The 20,751-nt window shown below is 35.0% G+C and overlaps 1 protein-coding gene across 10 annotated transcripts in view; it reads left to right on the forward strand.

The window, feature by feature from the left end:
- RAPH1 (Ras association (RalGDS/AF-6) and pleckstrin homology domains 1) overlaps positions 1 to 20,751 on the forward strand; it is an 83,158-nt gene that overhangs the window by 23,569 nt on the left and 38,838 nt on the right. For 9 of the 10 annotated variants that reach the window (XM_074364127.1, XM_074364126.1, XM_074364133.1 and 6 more), the window contains exons 2-4: positions 3,540 to 3,659; positions 7,924 to 8,029; positions 8,843 to 9,348. In XM_074364127.1, coding sequence (XP_074220228.1) covers positions 3,540 to 3,659; positions 7,924 to 8,029; positions 8,843 to 9,348 — 732 coding nt within the window. Of the gene's footprint in view, positions 1 to 643; positions 664 to 3,539; positions 3,660 to 7,923; positions 8,030 to 8,842; positions 9,349 to 20,751 lie in introns of those variants that run through there. The other variant, XM_074364132.1, reaches the window with a different exon arrangement.

Consider the following 20,751-nt stretch of genomic DNA (forward strand, 5'->3'; position numbering starts at 1 on the left):
TCACCATTCTGTCTTGCGATGAGGAAATTGAGTAGTAAACCAAAATACCTTCCAAGAGGAAGATTAATAGGGAAAATATGCTTGAGTAATTAACTTCATGTAAAATTTAGTGGGAATAATACTGATTCACTAAGGCAATGGGTGGTTTTGTCTTATGTAGTGGAGTGTACTATATATTACAAGTTTTAACCGGTAATAATTGAAGCACAATTATTCACTGTTATCTGTGAAATGAAACCAACCAGCATTGTAAGCAGTGGTGGATCATTCCCTCCATTATTTCTATTTTCATTTCATGAATAAAATAACTGTAAAGTAGTTTAAAATATTAATTAAATCATTATTAGCTATAATTATTATTTTTCTGTAATAAATAATATGATTTTGAAATAATATTTAGACTAACTAAAACCTCTAATTACCTGAGTCCTAATAACTTCCTCATTTTTTTTTCAGTTGGATGTTTGCTAGGCATCTCTCAATCTGTCTTCAAAACAGAATCCATACCTTTCCGTCCCCTAACCTGCTCCAAGGAACTGCAGGCAGAACAGTGTGGCTACTGCTGGAGGGGAGAGTGGGAAGGGAGTCAGGGAGGACCCTGAAGGCCTGGGTCACTCGGGGCCTTCTCAGCCTACCAGCGACTTCGGGTTTTGTTGTAATTCAGTAAGTCTGCACTTTGGAGGAGTAAATCTTTTTATTTGTGGTAGGATACGTTTATTCTTTCAGGACATAATTTCCCTCAGGTATAACAGAGCAGAGAATTTGAGTGAAATTTTAATATGTTCCTCCCAATGTACCTAATATAAAAGAGTAATAGTATTTATTCTAGTATGTATCATAGTTTTCTTGGGCCTATTTCCACATCATTAAGGAAAAGCATCACACTGGAAGCTATCCATTTAAATCCAAATTATTTTTAAAACAAAATTTGTAAAGTTCTCTTTTTAAAAAAATTTTCTCTCTTTTGTTTGGAGGGACAATTGACTAACTGTTGTTATATTTGCATTTTCTGCTGTCATCATTTGCAGTAGGGACATTATGTTGGGAAAATTCAGGTTTAGAATTGTGATTTATTGGAGACAGGATTGATATATAACAAAGAATGAATTGCCTAGCTAGGTTTGCTGACTTTAGACAGTGCAGAGCCTGTAAGAAAACTCCTTGGGGCTCCTCACTGGGTGGGTGTAGTAGACAGAAACAATACCATATTGGGGGTAGGTGAATAAGGGTTAACATCAGCTTCTAGAGAATGGAGAGTGCTGTTTTAGAGTGTAGCTCTTTTAAGAAATGTTGTAGGACCTCAATTTTTATTGGAAAAGTCTCTGAATAAAGTGTCTTAAGTTCATTTTTATCAATAACCCATGTGGTGACAGAAATTCAAGGACAGAATTGGTAAACATTACATAAATGGTAAAATCAAATCGGTGCTTCAAAATTTCCATTTATTTTATGACTGTCATTGTTCCTTAGCCATATTTTCCTTCACTTGAGTTAATAGTAGTCTACAATAAAAACAAAACTATTAAAATATTGAAAGAGATTTTTTAAAAACCCAAATAATTATTGAGTTGGAATAATTGGAAAAAACTCACAAAACACACTAGACTTTGATGTGGAGTCTGTAGTTCAATTTGGATCCATAATTTAAAAGAGTCATATTCATTTTGAACTGTTCTGTGTTTGCTTTGTAAACACAAATTCCTGTTGTTTTCGGTTTTTTCCAGTGTAGCATCATCCTTATGGCCGTTTGCAGTGTGTGCTCAGAAGGGAAGTGTGGGCATAAGTATCATTATTTCAAAGCAGAGTTATTTTAGAATATTTTCACTTCTGGGTTATTCTAGTGTGTTTAGTTTTAAGGATTAGGGAGGAAGAGGAAGTTGACCACTCTGTTCCCAGCTCTGTTGCTGTTGGCCCTCATGAAGACTAGGTATTACTACTCCTAGGCATTCTCAAAGTAGCAATAATTATTTGAGTGAGTAAGTCACTGGTCAGATGGGGTTTTTCTTTGCACTAAGTTTTTGTTTTTCATGGGTAGGTATCTTACTGAAGTATAATATCAGGTTTCTATTGAGATTGATCTGTAAATAATTGAGTAATGAATAAAAAATCTTAGAAATAGTATTAATACAAGTGAACTATAAAAGCCAAATTTCTTTAAGAGCCAAATTTATGAATTGGAGAATTAGTCAGCCCATTTTCCGTTTGTCTAGGTAGAATGCCCTGAGTTATACATGCTTATATATTAAGTTAATGAAGGAATTAAGATATTAAGAGATGAGAATTTCTTAAGTGAGTAAACAGGATATGATCTGATTTTCAACATCATTAAAACTAAATTCAGTTTTGATTTTGCAACATTATTCAATTGACCCTTTCTGTAAAATTTTAATAGTAAAATAAGGTTTAAAATTTAACTTCATGGTGGGAGGGTATAGCTCAAGAGGTAGAGGGCATGCTTAGCATACGCAGGGTCCTAGGTTCAATCCCCAGTACCTCCTCTAGAAATAAACTTTAAAATTACCCCGCCCCAAACAAACCAACCAAAATTTAACTTCATGGCACCTCATGAGATAGTTAAGTTCCTTATGTATCTCATAACCACATTTAAGGATCACAGAGATAATTTTGTTGATTGCTGCTTTGGAGGCATAAATTGTCTACAAATTCTTAACCTAGATTAAGGATATCTTTATTCTCTGAGGAATTGTTTAAGATAACTGACAGGTTGTATTCTGAATATTGGAACGAAAGCTGACTCATAAATGTGAGTCAAGAGTATGGCATGTACAATGAAGATACTTGTTGTGTCCCTGGGAAAGTTAATAGTTATTACTACAAGTTGAAGGAAAAGGATTTGTGGTCAAATAAATTTAGAATATGTTGTTAAGCAAAGCTAAGCTTTACTGAGGATTTCTCAATCTTTATTAATAAAATATCTTATATTAATCAGATTAATCTTTAAGAATCTCTAGTGTCTGGTCAGTCATTGATCTTACTTTGTTTTGTGTAATCTTATCCTCTCTTCACAAAATAATATACAAGTTCCATGTCAGGTATCATGTTATTTTATTAAGGGGAAGAAAGAAAACATATCTTATTTCAAGGGACTTAAACTTGAAAAGTCACTATATGTAGGAAATTTTGTATATATAAAGTTTTCAATTCTAGTTTTCTATTTCAATTCTGGTTTCATGGATTTTGGTAGGAACTGATAGGGAAGTAAATAAAACACAAATGGGGTAGAAAGTGAGAGTAGGATAGAAGGAAGAACTAATTCAACAAACTAGATTAAAATTTTTGTTTTGTATGTTCTCGGTAATGCTTGTTGGACAATACATATTTATTTGTATCTAAACAGATTTTTACAGAATAAGGTAATAACTTGCTCCCCATTAATGACTTCCTGTTTCCTTTTATAACATATCTATAGTTTTGAAGGCCTGACTCCAGAGAGTTGCAGTATATATCAGTACATACAGTGCATACTTTTTGAAGTTCAGCCTGTAACTGTTCATTCTATACAAATATCTGTATTCCAGATGGAGCAGCTATCAGATGAAGAAGTTGACCATGGTGCTGAAGAAGACAGTGACAAGGAAGATCAGGACCTGGACAAAATGTTTGGAGCCTGGCTGGGGGAGCTAGACAAACTCACCCAGGTTAGAAATAGTGCTTGAAAAACTAGTTGAGGATTTTAGGTCATAACTGTGTGCTAAAAGTTTACTGTGTAGACATAAGGATGTGGATATAGGTTATGTTTTAAAGTACTGCTATAAAGGGAAAATGTCCAAAACATTAACAAGTAAATGACTGTTAACACTAGAACACAAGATATTATCTGTGGTTATTTTAAGGAGTTAAAAAGAAAAATGCTTTCGACAGGTTCTGTGCATTCAGAGGGACTTCTTAAAATCTGTTTCATAAATCGAGATTGCTGGCTAAAAAGTTTTAAAGCCTAACGTGTAAAAATCTAAATTTTAGCAAATCCTAGTCCATAACTTAGTATGAATACATTTTACGTCATAAATAATATCCTCATATGCAGATATTGTCTATTACATGATTCCAGGATACTGACAAAATTTCATCCCTTGCTGCACTTTATTGTGGGTTTTTTGTTTGTCTGTTTTTGGTTGGGAGTAGGTAATTATGTTTGTTTATTTTTTAACGGAGGTACTGAGGATTGAACCCAGGACCTCGTGCATGCTAAGCATGCACTGTTCCACTGAGCTATACCCTACCCCCTGCATTTTAAAACAGCGGCAAAGCTTTTTCCATTTTGTTTTGTTGGATCTTGGGTGTTTAAAAAAAGAATGACTTTATCCTCTAAACCAGGTAACTTGTTAGAATAAAGGCATATGCTGTTACTACCCCAGTTAGTACATTATATTCAATATTCAGTATGAAGATAGTTATCTGTATTAAAACAACTTTAATTTTATGACAGTGAGAGCATTAGAACAAAACTTATCTTCACTCAACCTTAAATAGTATTTCTGGGAAGAACTTTTGTGTAAATTGCTTAAGTATGAGATTCCTTAACCAGTAGAAAAGTAGGTTGTTAGGTGGAAACTTAAAGTACTAGTTTGTTTCTGTATTTCTTTCTGTTGTAGTCTGGAATTAAAACTGAGAAACTCTTCATGTAATTCTTGCTAGATCATTTTGAAAAGCAGACATGTTTGTGAGCATAACCTGTTAATGCTGAATTTTGAGAATAATGCTTTTAATCCTACTAGAATTTCATAAAAAATCGTTCCCTTCATCTCTGATCAAGAGAAACAACATTATTTGTGGTAATAGGGAGGAGGGCATAGCTCAAGCGGTAGAGTGCATGCTTAGCATGCACGAGGTCCTGGGTTCAATCCCCAGTACTTCCTCTAGAAATAAATAAATCTAATTACCTACCCCCACACACCAAAAATGAACAGGAAAACAAAAACCAAAACAAACCTAAATAAAATACTGGCTTAAAAAATTAATTAAAAATAAATAAATTTTTAAAAACATTATTTGTGGTGATAAAGGTTGTTTCCTATATAAAGTTCTTTTCCTTTTGCCACACCATTTCAGTTTAATTCTTAATTTTTTTAAAAATGTTTTTGGCATAGAGATGATGACTAGACTATGCGGTTTCTATGCTGAGGAGAAAAAGGAAGGAGGAAGCCAAGTAGAGGAATAGAAAATGTATATATATGCATGACTGGGACATAGTGCTGTACATTGACATATTGTAACTGACTATACTTCAATTAAAAAAAATAAAAAGAAAATGATACTGCATGAAGGAAAGTATGTGAGGGCCAGCTGATATGTGTGGGGTTTCCTTGACTGTGGATTTTATTGTCCATACCTGAGGAGGGGCCAAAAAAAGGGAAAAAACAGGAGATATCAGTCCCGCCACTCTGGGTAGAGTAGACTCCATGTTACTCTACAGCAGTTGGCATTTCTACTGAATACAAGAAAACCTTGTCCCTCTGAGCTTGGTTGGAATTCCCAACACATTACCCCAAACTGCCAGATTTCTAAGTAAGATAAAATGGATTCTGTCTTCATTTCAGAAAGTTATTCTCAAGGGAAGAATGCTTGGAATCAGATTTCATGATAGTTTACTAATATATAATTATTTGACTATCATGTTTCTTTTCTCCTGTTTTTATAAAGACAGTTATTAGAAGGAATTATCTCTAATAATTTTGTTGTTCTTAGGGAGGAATGCTTTCAAAATCTTCCTCAGGTATTTATTTTAGCTGCCTTATACTATTTGACTCAGAACAAGTTTAGATTGTATGATCACAAGTAAATAAAACAAAGAATTGATTTCTTAATTTAAAAAAACTATAGGTTTCAATTCAATAAACTGTTATAAGAAAAAGTAGTATGTGCATTGCATGGCTTATAATGCATAGTTTTATGGTTTAATCAGCCTGTTTTGACTATAGAAACCAAATTTTTCTTTAACTACTCCTTTTAAGCACTGATAGTGTCAAAAACTGCTATTATTAATGATCTCAATTGTGTATTAACTTTTTTTATTTTAAGAGTGTGTAATTTAAAAATGATTGTTATATGAGGTAGTTAACTTTCATCTAATAAAAGCATGTGTGAAATACATTGTATCTTAAAAAAGAAAAGAAAACCTTGGATTCTTCCCTAGATCTAAAATTCCCTGACATACAAATGTGAAAGAGCTATTCATCAAAAAAGTTGGTCCTAAAATAATGCTGTGACTGTTCTTTTTTATTTATAAATCTATAGAGAAAACCAGGTAAAAACTGTTGCATAACATGGCTCACTGCTAACAAGTTATTTTTTTAACACTTCAGAAGTTTTCAAAAAGTATTTTGCTAAGTTAGTGGCTAAAATTTCACATTTCTTGTTTATTTCATTATTTTAGTTCACTGCAAAGAGTCATCTGTGCACCTATATCACACAGTCTTAATGGATTTTCAACATTATATTAAATCAGTTGTAAATTTTAAGTGGTTGGTAAATTTTCTGAAATTGTCTGTCAAATTTTGTTATCCATTTGCATTTTTCTGAAAGAAGGTTCATGGTTTTTATCACATTCTCAATGACATCCCACCCCTCCACTTCTCCCACCCACCCCCTCCAAAAAAAAGGTTAAAAACCTTAGCCCTGATAGATTACCAGTTTCTTGGCATCAAGGAGTATTTCTTACTATTTTGCTTGTTGCCCCAGCATCATGGACACAGCAGATAATTATAATAAGTATCTGTTTATTTGAACTGATAAATAATAGGTGGACTTCTAATATGTCCTCAGTTATACTCAAGTTTTACTGAAAACATTACCTACTTATTATTCTTCATTTCCACTGAGGGAAGGAGATTAGATCTTAAATTGCAGCAGAATTAGGTTTGGGGTTAAAGGAGAATTTCCTACCTGTTTTGTGAAACTTTGAAATAAGGCACTTAATGGTTGAGGATCTCCTTTATACGACAGCTTTAAAAACTGGATGGACACTATCTGAATAGATTCATTTTATCTTGAAATGAGTAAAGAGGATAGCATTCTAATTTAATTCCATGATTCTACAGATAGACTATTCAGCATTCTTTTTCATTTGAAATCTACTTGATAATTATAAAGAGAAATTAAAATTTTTAAAGGCTAATCCTAATATTTACAAATTTATTTAAATAGACACTAAGTAACTACTTACCCTTCCCCTGAATTTCTGTTGTGAACATCTTTTCTTTATTGTAGAAAGGTTAGAAAAAAAGAGTCATTTAAAAAGATGGTGAGTTAACTTACAAGACACCTTACCCTGTACTGTAGTGCAGTATAATTCTTATAACTTATCACAGGCAGTATAGCTGCTTTACAGTTTGCCCTTACCTTGATAGAGCTCGAAAAGAACAAAGATATTTCATCATTGTTTGAAGTTGTCGTCACTTTCTGTTAAAATCTTGGGTCTTACTGATTTTGAGTCCAAAATTGTGCCTTATTTTCTGGGTACTTCATGCCAAGAACGAGGCTATGCTGGACCAAAAACAGATTCCTCTGAGGAGAGAGATAGCAGAATTCTCTGCATTATTCTATTCTGTTTCATATCTTACCATGCCTGTATTCATATACCTAACTTATTTTATAGTGAATTTATGTGAAATAAGCTCAGTCACTATGCTTGATGTATCTGGAAGGAAATTTACTCTGAACTATGACCATCTCAAGTGCCTTAAGTAAGCATATATCTAAAAATTAAAAAAAAAACTATGACCAAAATGATATGAAAACTAATTATACTTTACCTTGAGACCTTGAGGCAATTACTTAGAAGAACTTTGGTTTTATTAACTGTTATATGACAATTCACTTAATCATAAAACAAACTTTATATATCTTTTTATATCATTGAAACCTGAATTTAATATGACTTAATTAAGTTTCCTTCTTTTAAAGAGTTTGGATTCTGACAAGCCCACAGAACCAATAAAAAGATCTCCTCTTCGCCAGGAAACAAACATGGCCAATTTTTCTTATCGCTTCTCTATATACAACTTGAATGGTAAGATGTAATTGGAAATAAAATGTACAATAGTATAGTAAGTTGTATAGTGTGGAAGTAATGCAGCTACAGCTCCATGTAGCTCAATATAAAAACTACGTGCATAACTTGACTGAGTTCTTAGGTTTCTTGATTTGTGCATTTTATTACTAATACAAATAATCACAGAAAAAAACTGAAACATAACTAAAATTTTCTAGTTGACTTATTAATAATTGACAAAGTACAGACTCAGGTGGAATCCTACAACAAACTTAATTGCAATGTTGTATTTTCACTGGAATAAAGTTCAGTGAAATTATCTTAATAGTAATTTAAAAATCAGCCCCTCTAGCCTTTATTTAATGAACTCTATCTAGTCAGCTTTACAGTTTTTTGGAATTGACATTTGAATCTGTAATTTTTTAGGCCCCAACATTTCTCTATTTATGCCCTCAGCTCTTTAGGTATTAACATTTCTACCAGGGCAACGGTCATATTAATAACTTGGAGCCTCAGGTAAAAAAAATTGCATGGGAGATGTGGTTAAAACCATGGAAAAATATATGATTTTTGCATTATTTTTGTCTTTTAACTCATAATTTTACTCTCCTCTGATTACTATAAATCTTAAAAGATGAACTCTGCTTCTAAAATTTTTCTCTTGGAATTTAAAACAAAAATCTGTTAGAAATCCTGTATTTGATAGGCTTAAGGCCCAATAGAATGAATATTTTTGCTTTTCCCCCTTGCATTTATTAACTGATTTATAATAGAATGTATAAATTATGGTTCATTGTGTTCTGGAAACCTCATGCATGCTGTTCTTTGCAGAAGCTCTGAATCAGGGAGAAACTGTGGACCTGGATGCCCTAATGGCTGATCTTTGCTCGATAGAGCAGGAGCTCAGCAGTATAGGTGCAGGAAATAGTAAGCGTCAAATCACAGAAACAAAAGCCACTCAGAAATTACCTGCTAGCCGACATTCGTCAAAACATGGCACTTTGAAAGGACTGTCTTCCTCATCTAATAGGATAACTAAGCCGTCACATGCCAACTACTCCCTGGATGACATCACTGCACAGTTAGAACAGGCCTCCCTGAGCATGGATGAGGCCGCTCAGCAGTCTGTACTAGAAGACAATAAGCCCTTAGTAACTAATCAGCACCGGAGAACAGCATCAGCGGGCACAGTGAGTGATGCTGAAGTACACTCGGTCAGTAACTCTTCTCGTTCAAGCATCACTTCCGCAGCCTCCAGCATGGACTCTTTGGATATTGATAAAGTAACACGCCCTCAGGAACTGGATTTGACACATCCGGGGCAGCCAATTACTGAGGTAAGTGGATAGAACCTTCTTCCCTGGTATTTCAGTATTAAAATAAGGAGAAAATGATATTTTTTAAATGCAATTTTAATTAACTTTGTTTTTTCTACATATGAAATTGGCAAGGATACCTCTGAGTTAAGTTTTAAAATCAAACTACGGAAAGAATGTATTACCAGATACAGCAGTGTCAGAGGTGATTAAGAAGAGATTTAGTTTTTTCAGTTTTATTCTTGTGACTATTTGAAGTCCTTAATGTCAGTTGTATCACATGATTAAAAAACTTGAAATGTGATCTATATTGAATGATATTTTGTGAAGTTATGATAGCTATTAAGCTGATAATAATTTATAATATATGTTTATTATAAAATAACCACTTGAGAAAATGATTCATTTGTAGTTCTCCAAATTCTAATTCTCAGGGCTTACTCCATTTTATTATCAAAGAGTCAGGTTTGGGTAGTGGAAACAACCATTGGGCTTGGAATCAAAAATCTTGGTTCCAACTGTTTTATTTACCGCTCACTACCCATAGGACCTTAAATGAGTTATTTACTCTTTGTGAACATCAGTTTCTCATAGTAAGCTGGAGCTAATAGTACATGGTCTTCCTTCTTCATACTGTGGTTCAGAGAATCAAAAGTGATATAATATACATGAACAGATTTTTAAAAGATGAAGTTTTTCTGGATGTGATGGGGTGATAAGAATGGGTTTGTGATAAAGTAAGTTTAGCAAACACTGAGTTTGGTGAAGGTGAATTCTTGATTGAGTTCTTTTCATTAAGGAGAAGGCAATTTTGTTACAGTATAAAGTAGCAACAAGAAAGAAGAAAATTAGTGGGGAAGAATAAGTCCAACCTTCCATTTAGTTTGTATCTACAGTGCTCTCTAATACAAGGTAAAATAATTTGTATTAATACGAAGGTAAAATCTTACAAAACATTGTTTAAGGAATTGCTGAGAAATTTATTATTTACTCCTGTTACTTGATATTATTGACACCCCTCCCCCCACCATTTATTTAATTCATTAGATTACTTTCCATCAGTCAGTAACCTTGATATCCACTCATATACCTAGCTTCATTCTAGGCATGGTGGAGCACAAAATAAGCATAAGTCATGGTGGCTTGGAGATAAACTTGAGTTTTATTGCTTGTAAAGAAGGTTAGCAAATTATATCAAAGAAAAAGATGTTCATTTATTTAAAATGAAACTTATTAAGTGGCATATATTCTATAGAGAACTTGAAAATGATTTCTTGTGATACCTGGGCATTATATTTAGCACCAGTTACTTGGCATGCATCACTCATGTCTTTTAGACTTAACCTGTTGAGATATGAGCAATATATAATCAGGGATGTGCTTTCTTGGTTATTCTGGGTTTTGTATGTTGATATTCCTTCTTTCTAAGGATTCCTTTTTTCCAGATTAATTTGAGTTGGGTCAGGATGCATAAGGACAGGTTATGAACTAATTAAGAACCTTTGTGTGTGTGTGTTTCCATCTGTAAAAATACACTCATTATAAAGTTCACTCTGTAGGAGCACACTCATTATAAGTTCAAACAGTAGAGGAGCAAATAAAGTAAAAAGTGACAAGTCTTCTCCCAGCAAACACTTCCCATGATACCTAGTGGTATCCATGGCAAGGAGACCAGTGTTTAATGGTATAATGTTTAAGTTTAATGTAAGGTTTGGTGAGTAAACCAGGAAAAAGGCAAGAAAAGGAGTTAGTCTTCTCTATCCAGCCTGTTCTTTTGCCTTGTCCAGATGTGTAGAAAAGTGGCTTAACAAACCTGCAACTTGCTTCTGTATACTTTTTTATGAATCTAATCTGTTCTGATTCAAACCAAGAAAACTGAGGAAGGCTTACTAGATCCCAAAACCATGTATCAAATTGTCCCTAGGCTGAAGTACAATTTTTAAAAAATATTTTGATTAGTTTTGCATGCATGGAGTTAGTTATATAAAGTTCTAAAGGGACTTGTTACCAAAAGCTCTGCTACACAGGCAGACGCACACTCATGCGCGCTGCATTCTCCTAGAGGTAAGCACTTTCTGCTCCTTTAGCCAATTCTTAGTGTATTTACCTCTCTATCATTAAATCTATAGTCATACTGCTATTTCTTGATATGTATTTTATCTGCTGACTTCTCATTCTGAAAGATTTACATATGGCACTCCTTAGACAATTCCCCTCTTTTTTCTCCTCCTGGTCCCCCATCCTTCTAATATATTTTTGTTGTGTTACTATTCAGTGTTTATATTATCACAACTATATACATGCAGTTTACTGCTAAAGTGTGTATAGTTTTATTACATTTCCTTTCTGGGACATTACATTTTGCTTTTCCTGGAATTAAGAACTGTCTTTAGATTTTAAAATAGCTTTTTGTATGTTTATTACTATTTCAACTCTAAACTTTTTCCCAATTGTTTAACACTCTTACTTGGTTCAAACAAAATTAGTGTTCTATTAATTTCATATTCTTAAAATTCTTCCTTGTCTTTTGTAGTCTTTACTCTAGGATCATTCTTAGAGTAAACACTTTTCTCTCAGGTGGGTAAGCTTCTCCAGAGGTGATTCTTCCAACCCCCTGCATGGAGGGCATATGCTTGGCTGCCAGTGTTTTAGCAGCCCATTTGGGAAAGAAGGCACGGGGTATGGAGCTGTTCTCAATGTGATCTTCCATTTAATCCTTCTAGGTCAGTGTTTCTAAATCATCAGCACTTTTGACGTTCTGGGCTAGATAATTCTTTGTTGTGAGGAGCTATCCTGTGCATTGTAGAATGTTCAGCAGCATCCCTGCATTTACCCTTTAGGTGCCAGTACCATGTGCACCCCTCCCATTGTGGCAACTGGAAATGTCTCCAGACATTGCTGCATGTTCCCTGTGAGTTAAAATTGCCCCCATTTGAGAATCACTGGGTTAAGTGGAAAGGGTTAATAGCACATCTGAGTCCTTTTTTTCATGGGGAGTAACCTTGGGTTTTCCTTCTCTTGACATTCTTTCGCTAGAAACTTGACTGATAAATATAGACTGTGTCCAGGTAGCATTGCTTATTGTAAATTGACCCTGGTTGGTGAGTGCATATGGACCACAAAAACTGTGAGCGAACTATAGAAGCCTGTGAAAACACTGACCTTGACTTTCTGGTGTGCAGTGTGTGACTCTTGTAAGTGAGCATGAACACATCCCTTGAGGAGCCCAGAACCTACATGCACTGACTGTTAAAATGTACTTCTGGTTCCTGTGGAGCATGAAGTTGCCCTAAGCCAGGGTGATTCCTGTACTTATTCACATGATCTCTTTCCCTTAAAATGATGGGGCCAAAAAAGGCCCCAGATGGGCTGTATAGATCCCTTGTGAAGACAGCATGTCCCATGCCAGCATGCTGTCTTTGTCTTTCTGCAGAACTAAGTGAACCTGGTGCCAAGCTGTGGTCTGTCAGATCCTGTCCGACTGAACCTGAGACTACAGCTGGTGGCGCAAAAGGAGGAAATCTGGGAATTAACTTTTTTTCTTAAATATGCTTTCAATCTTGCTTTTATTCCCACTTTCACTTCTGCTGCTTCTGGAGATTTTCGAGGTTACATAATGTAGATTGCTCCTCTGCTTTTCTTCAGTGCTGGCTTAGTATTCGTTTGCTTTCCTTAGGTCTGCTGAGTTGTTTACCACTCAGCCGTAAGCTTTCTAGCTTCCATGTTTTTGTCATGTCTTCTTATAAGTTTGTCTTTCAAACAAAAGCAGCAACAGAACCCTGTATCTTTGTTTTAGTGGAATTTGGGGAGGGAGTGGGACTATCTCACTGGCTATTCAGTCTCCTCCTTATGTCTTCAGTCTCTCTCCCTCCCTCTTTTTTTTTAATTAAAATGTAGTTAATTTACAGTATTGGTTTCAGATATACAACAAAGTGATTCAGTTACACATATATATAATATACATTTTTTCTTTTCAGATTCTTTTCCATTATATGGTATTACAAGAAATTGAATATAGTTCTCTGTGCTACACAGTAGGTCCTTGTTGTTTATCTATTTTATGTATAGTAACATGTGTTTGTTAATCCCCAATCCCTAATTTATCCCTCACCACCCTTTCCCCTTTGGTAACCATACGGTATTTTCTATGTCCATGAGTCTGTTTTTGGTTTGTAAATAGAATTTGTATCATTTTTTTCTTTAGATTCCACATATAAGTGGTATATGATATTTGTCTTTCTCTGACTTAACTTCACTTAATATGATAATCTCTAGGTCCATCCATGTTGCTGCAAATGGTATTATTTCATTCTTTTTTATGGCCGAGTAACATTCCATTGCATATGTATATGTATGCCACATCTTCTTTATCCAGTCACCTGTTGATGGGCATTTAGGTTGTTTCCATGTCTTGGATATTGTGAATAGTGCTGCTATGAACATTGAGGTGCATGTGTCTTTTCGAATTAGAGTTTTCTCTAGATATACGCCCAGGAGTGGGATATGTTAAGTCTATCTTTAGTTTTTTAAGAATCCTCCATACTGTCCTCGATAGTGGCTGCACCAGTTTACATTCCCACCAACAGTGTAGGAAGGTTCCTTTTTCTCCACAGCCTCTTGAGCATTTATCATTTGTAGACTTTTTAATGATGGCCATTCTCACTGTTGTGAGGTGATACCTCATTGTAGTTTTGATTTGCATTTCTCTAATAATTAGTGATATTAAACATCTTTTCACGTGCCTGTTGGCCATCTGGATTTCTTCTTTGGAGAGGTGTCTATTTAGGTCTTCTGCCTATTTTTTGATTGAGTTGTTTTTTTTTTTCTTATGTTAAGGTGTATGAGCTGTTTGTATATTTTGTAAATCAATCCCTTGTCAGTCATGTCATTTGCAAATATTTTCTCCCATTCTGTAGGCTGTCTTTTTGTTTTGTTAATGTTTTCCTTCGCTGTGCAAAAGCTTTTAAGTTTAATTAGGTCTCATTTGTTTATTTTTGCTTTTATTTCCATTACTCTAGGAGCTACTTCAAAAAAATATCGCTGAAATTTATGTCAGAGAATGTTCTGCTTATGTTTTCTTCTAGGAGTTTATAGTATCTGGTCTTACATTTAGGTCTTGACTTTGAAGTGCCCCATGGTGCAGTCCTCAGACTACCTTTCTGTCTAGTCTGTATCTGCCACTTTTGTGATCTTATGCACTGACAACTACAGATTCTAATACCCTGTATCGTTTGTTTAAGACACATTTCCCCCCCACTCCTGGCTACATTTTAATCCCTCTAAAACAGTGGTTCTCAACTGGGAGCTATTTTGTCCCTCAGGGAACATTTAGCAACGTCTGGAGACATTTTTGGTTGTCAGTGATAGAAGGGTGCTACTAGTGTCTGTGGATAGAGGCCAGGAGTGCTGCTAAAATCCTTCATTGCACAGGACAGCCCCCACAACAAAGAATTATCTGACCCACAATTGTGCCAAGGTTGAGAAACCGGCATCTAAAATCAGATGGCATGTTACTCAGTCAGCAAGATGCCAATTATACTATGTTGTGTGAAGCTGTCTGTTGACAGTTTCTGATAAAGATGAAGAAAGTACCAGCATTAAATCATCTTAGATTCAAGGGAATACAGGTTTCCTTAGCCAGTGTCTTTCCCCTGAACTCCAGGCTCCTGTTTGTAATCAATATCTCTATTTGGTTATCTAATAGGTGGCTCAGATTTAACTGCTCTAAAATTGAAGCCCTAATGTTTTCTCCCAAACTATTCCTCCCACAGTCTTCTCCATCTCAGTTAATGGCTGTTCTGTCCTGGTTCATCGAGCAATATCTTTGGAGTCGTTATCTTCTCTTTTTTTCCCCCACCCCACTTCCAATCCAGCAGCAAATGCTGTTGACTTAACTTCAGAATATATCCAGAATTTGATCACTTCTCAACGATTTTCACTGCCACCAAGCCAACATCATCTTGATATAGATTTTTGAAATAGCCTCCCAACCAGTCCTCTGTATTCACTGTTCCCTAACAGTTTGTTATCCACATGGCAGCCAGAGTGGTCCTATTAAAGATAAGTCAGATCTTGCCCTTCCTCTTTTCAAACCCAAAGGCTTTGTATCTTCATCAGTGTAAAACCAAAATCCCTACAATGGCTTGAAGGACCTTACCAGATCTGCTTTCCTACTACCTGCCCCTATATTCCTTTCTTTCCTCCCTCCCTTACTCTGTCAGCCATACTGCTTCCCATTTGTTCTTTGCCAGAAGTCAGAGCTCATCTCAGAACCTTTTCACTTATCTCCCTGCCTGGATACACTTTTCCATGATTGACCCCCTTATTACCTTTAGGGATTTGCTCAGATGTCACTTTCCCAGGGAGGCCTTCTGTGATCACCCTATTTTAAAATTGAACTCCTTTTCCTTTGCCCTGTGATTTTCTTGTCTCCTTTTTCTGCTTTATATTTCTCTTTATTGTAGAACCATTTAAAATACTATATTTTACTTTTTACATTTTGCTCACCTATCTTCTCCCATTTGAATGTAAGCTCCATGAGGAGAGGAATTTTTTAATTTGATTCCTGATGTATCTTTAGCGTCTAGAACATTATTTGGCTCATAAGAAGCCATCAGATATTTGAATGAACATTTAAGTATATGCATGTGTTCAATCCATCTTTCTCTAGAAGTCTTGCACTCTAAAATCAGCAATTATTTTCTTTTAAAATAGTGGATGGAGTGCTGCAAGTGAAATAATGTGAAAACTCTGATAGTGAAACTTGTTTTTGTTTTTTTTTTTTTTACAACTTAGTTCTTTAGAGGCAGTAATTATATGTATTTTAAAGAAACTCAGGACAGAATAGTTACTTTCTCCGAAGTTTAGTGATACAAATACCAGTTAGAAAAAATAATTTGAAATTGGCACTATTTCATCCTGGGAATGTGGGTATTCAGACTGCCCATCTAAAAAATAAAGTAATTCTGTGGCTTACCTTTCTGCCTCCTTGCTCTCTGAAGCCAACAGCTATAGACACAGTACAATTTCACATCAGGAAGAGTATGTCTTTTCCCCCTGCCTTTCTCTCTCTTCACTTTTGTTGGAATACTTGCTTCCAGGCACTTCACATATGTTCTCTCATTTAAGCCTCCCACTATCCCTTTGTTATGGGCATTGTTCCAAAGAAGAGTAAGTAGGTCAAATAACTGGAAAGTCTGTATTTGAATTCCAAAACTACATTTGCCTCCCAACTTTTATCAATGTGTTAAAAATAAAATGAAGCTGATTGTTAAAAATGATTATTTCCTGAATATTAAAAGAATGCTTTTAGCATAAAAATATTTTCCATGGATAAACACAGTTACAGAATAATTTTAGTCAGTATTCTTTCCAAATCCATCAGTAAAGTTCATTTGCAAAGTTGTTAAAATTAGAATGCAATGTAGTTGAAATAAATTCTAATAAGGGCTATATCTTAAGCAATGTGAAATAAATATTGCAGCTGATTTATTGGTATCATTGTGGTACTTTTATTTACATTAACTAGTAAAACAATACTTTGCAAGAGACAGTAGTTTGCAAATTAAAATGGAAATTGCATGTTATAAATTTTATAAAGTAGGTTTATTGGAAAGATTAATGCTAAAATATACCTTTATATTTATTTTCTGTTGGGATTTAAATTAATAATTCCTCTGAATTTGGAATTTCATACACAAAAATGTATTTTTAAGATGAAAATGCTTTTAGAAGCTATTACTGGGGTTTATGGTAGATTCAAAAAGTTTTGCTGAATCTTAAGAATACTTAATGATTGTATTGTAAGTATTTTGATAGGAAAAAATTCCTCAGTATCTGAGCTACTAAAACTTGTCAGTGTTATATATTTTCCCCTCATATGTATAGGGTTTTTTTAAATGAAATCTTTCATGGATACACCATTATAACTTATAATATGCAACCCAGTGTATCATAGCTTCAGTGCAATTCCTTCACTTCTTTTACTTTCCAGAACTATTTTGAGAATTAATGTGTGCAGAAATTTTGAGGTATTGGAAAGAAAATAGCAGTTGTGTTTATTGTAGCATCAGGTGGCATTGGCATTGAAGTCCTGAGTCATTCTTAACAAACAACATTTTGCTCTGAAGTATTAACTGGGTGGGAGCACAGGGCTTTCTGAAACTTCAAGAGGACTACGTATCTAAAAGGTTGAGGTCATTAATTGATTTCTCAATTATTACAGCTACGTTTCTCCTAAAATTCTAATGTCTGTGTTGCTACATCTCACTGAAATTTACTCACCTGTACCATCTTGGTATTTAATTCCAGATTCCACTGGCCTAGTGAGGTTAACAGAAGGAATAGGTAGCGATGAAAGAAGATTCTGCTAAAGATTTGGTGAAATCCAGGGGAAAGCCTGGTTCTCACTCACACACTTAAAATACACCATCCAGTCAGCACTGGCATGGATGTCCTGATCCGTGTTGTGTGGATTTCTTAGAAATCTGTGCAGTTTTTCCTTGAGGAAGTAAACAAGCATCTTTATTTGGTTTTAGGTCTGTTTTGTTTTTCTTTTCTGTTTTGTTTTCTGTTGGGAGAGCTAGTGAAGGACTTTAAACTATTTAATGGCCAGTTTTATATATAGATATATAGGAGAGAAAGATAGGGAAAAGTAGAAAGTAATGTCAGAGTGTTTTTTCTGTGTTGGGCATTGTGCTTTACTTGTCTTAGCACACTGAATCTGTACAGTGCCTTCTGGAATAGGTGCCATTACCTCTGTTTTGCAATGAAAGGAATTTAAGACTGAGAGTGACTAAATAACTTCCCCAAGGATTTGAACCCAGACAGTCTGGTTGTAGAGCTCATACAGCAATACCTTGCTGCTTCATCACAGAATTGAAGGAGAATCAAGATTAGGCTAAACTGGCCAGTGCTTCTTACATCCAGACCTAGAGACAGAACTACATGGGCAGTTGAAGAAAGGCAAAAAGATTTATGCAGTAACATCCCCATCTTGTGGTCTTTTAGTATATTCCTGAATATAGTGTTAAAATTTAACAACCATAAACTGGCTCTAATCTTAGATGAATTGAGGCTTAAATAAAATTCAGATGAGAGCTGGTGGTTTCCCACTCTTATAATAACAAATGTTATTATTACTCATTTAATTTTTATAGCAACCTTTGGAGATCAGTGCTATCCTTAACACCATTTTATACATGAGGAAATAAGTAATAAGCCCAGAGTCACATTTGCCAGCAGTGGCTGAGCTGGGGCTCCAGCCCCAGGGTCTGGATTCTTAACCATCATCCTATGCTTATTTTTAATACTCGTGAAGAACACATACGCATGTTAGTATGAGTTGGATGTAAATCTGTTTTAATGTGTGTTCACAAACCTCCACTTTGTTCTAGTTATAATCTAAGGTGTTAGCTATCGAAAGGAAGTATTATATTTGTAATTATGGCTTTGGTACAAGTCCGTTTCTTGATTATGATTTGGCTCCTATGTTCAGAGCGACGCTTTTCTGTACACCCTCCCCGCCATGGTTCTGGCTCATAAATGGTACTTTATTTTAACATGTTACAGATTCAGTTCAGGAAAGTAGTGATCCATAACCTACTTTGCAGTGATTTGTGGAGTGTTTTTGAGAGATTGATGGAGAACTTCAGAGCTTTATAACAAATGAAAGTCTTTGGAACTGAGAATGTGTGGAGCAAAATTTATGTGCAAAATTGACCTTCACATTCACTTTTCTTATGTGTTTTGAGCACAGCTTTTAGATTTAGGAAAGTAATGATGAATAAAAGGTAAAAGTTAGATTTGGAGTGATAACTTTTTTGTAGTATTTAAATATTTTGTGGAAATGGAACTATTTAGCATTAAATGAACTGTTTCTATCATTTCATAATCTCTTTTCATCTTAATGTGACAGCATTTAATCTTTGCATATGTACTCTTTTCTGTTGGTTTTGTCACTCGGCATGCACATAATTCATTTTTGGTAAGAATGTGTTGAATTTTAATAACTGGTGTTCCATCATACTCTGTTTAACATGGTACATAAGCAGTCACCTCTTGTTAAACACTTTAGATTTAGATTTAGTTTTTTTTTTTTTAAGTTAACCGGTAAGCATTTGGATATATGATGGGAGCTTGTGTGGTTGAATCTAGAGAGAACAGATTTTTAAAAAACTTTTCATTTCAAAATAATGTTGAACTTACAAAAACTTGGAAGAATAGTACAAAGAACTCTTAAATCTCATTCAGATTCACTCATCTTTAATGTTTTACCACATTTACTTTATTTTTATATGTACATTTTTTTCCTGAACCATTTGAGAATGGTTGCATTTATCTTGCCCTTTTAGCTCTTAATATTTAAGTCTCTATTTCCTAAGAATGAGGATATTGGCAATATAGATTTGATAGGCCTCATGTTGATACAGTGATTGACACAGTGCTATAGAAGATACTGAATGAGAAAATGTAGAGAGGGGAAAGCAAAAACGGTCTTGATCTGGCCAAGCAGGTGGCATGAAGGCCAAGAAGAAATAGTTATTTATACATTCCATAAATATTTGAGCACGTAGGCACTGTGTTGAACTGTAAGGGATAAAACTATGAACATAATACACAATGTCCTTATTAGACTATAATTTATTGTATGCAGAGAAGAGTGTCAGAACAACCAAAGGAGCAATTTTAGTGCAGTGAGGCAAGTACTATAATAGGAAAGACATAAAGTTTAGTTAAAGGGTCGTTGATGGCTTTGAGAATGAATTACAGAATGCATTACAACTCGAAGGATGAAGACTAGAGAAGAAAGGTGGATGCGAGATTGCAGGGAATTAAGGGATAAGTGCAAGAGTTACACTATAGCTGAGTTTAGGAAACTTGGCAGTGAAAAGGCGAAAATAATCATTTAACAAGAGGAGGGTACCCAGAAGAACTGAATGTTTTCCTGTCCTTCCCAGCCTCATGAAACTGGACCAGTTGCGTATCAGAGACTGAGATATTAGAGGGGGAATGAATGGGATCTAGGCCATGGTTAGCTTTGAAGCAGGAAAAAGACATACTTACATAGAACTGGAGAGAAGAATGAGAATATACGTGTAGTTGTAGGATACATTGAAGGGATGAAGATTTCTATGATGCAATTTTCTTGGTAATAGAGGGAAGTGAGGTCATATGAAGAGGTGGAAGGGTGAAACCAGAAACTTGAAGAACTTGGAGACTACTTAGAACAAGCTTAGAGGGAATGACGTAGAGGAGAAAAGATTGAGAGTACTGCCAAACAGCAGTTGAGGCCCAGCTGAGGTCTGGAAATGTGAACTGCTACTGGACAGGGTGTTTCTGTGCAGTTCTCCCATAGAGCTCTTCTGTCCAGAAGCAGAGTTAGGTTATCCTTAAATTATCAAGGGTTTTAGGATCATCTGTTCT

The sequence above is a fragment of the Camelus bactrianus genome, chromosome 5 (genome assembly GCF_048773025.1).
Source record: "Camelus bactrianus isolate YW-2024 breed Bactrian camel chromosome 5, ASM4877302v1, whole genome shotgun sequence".
Lineage (NCBI taxonomy): Eukaryota > Metazoa > Chordata > Mammalia > Artiodactyla > Camelidae > Camelus > Camelus bactrianus.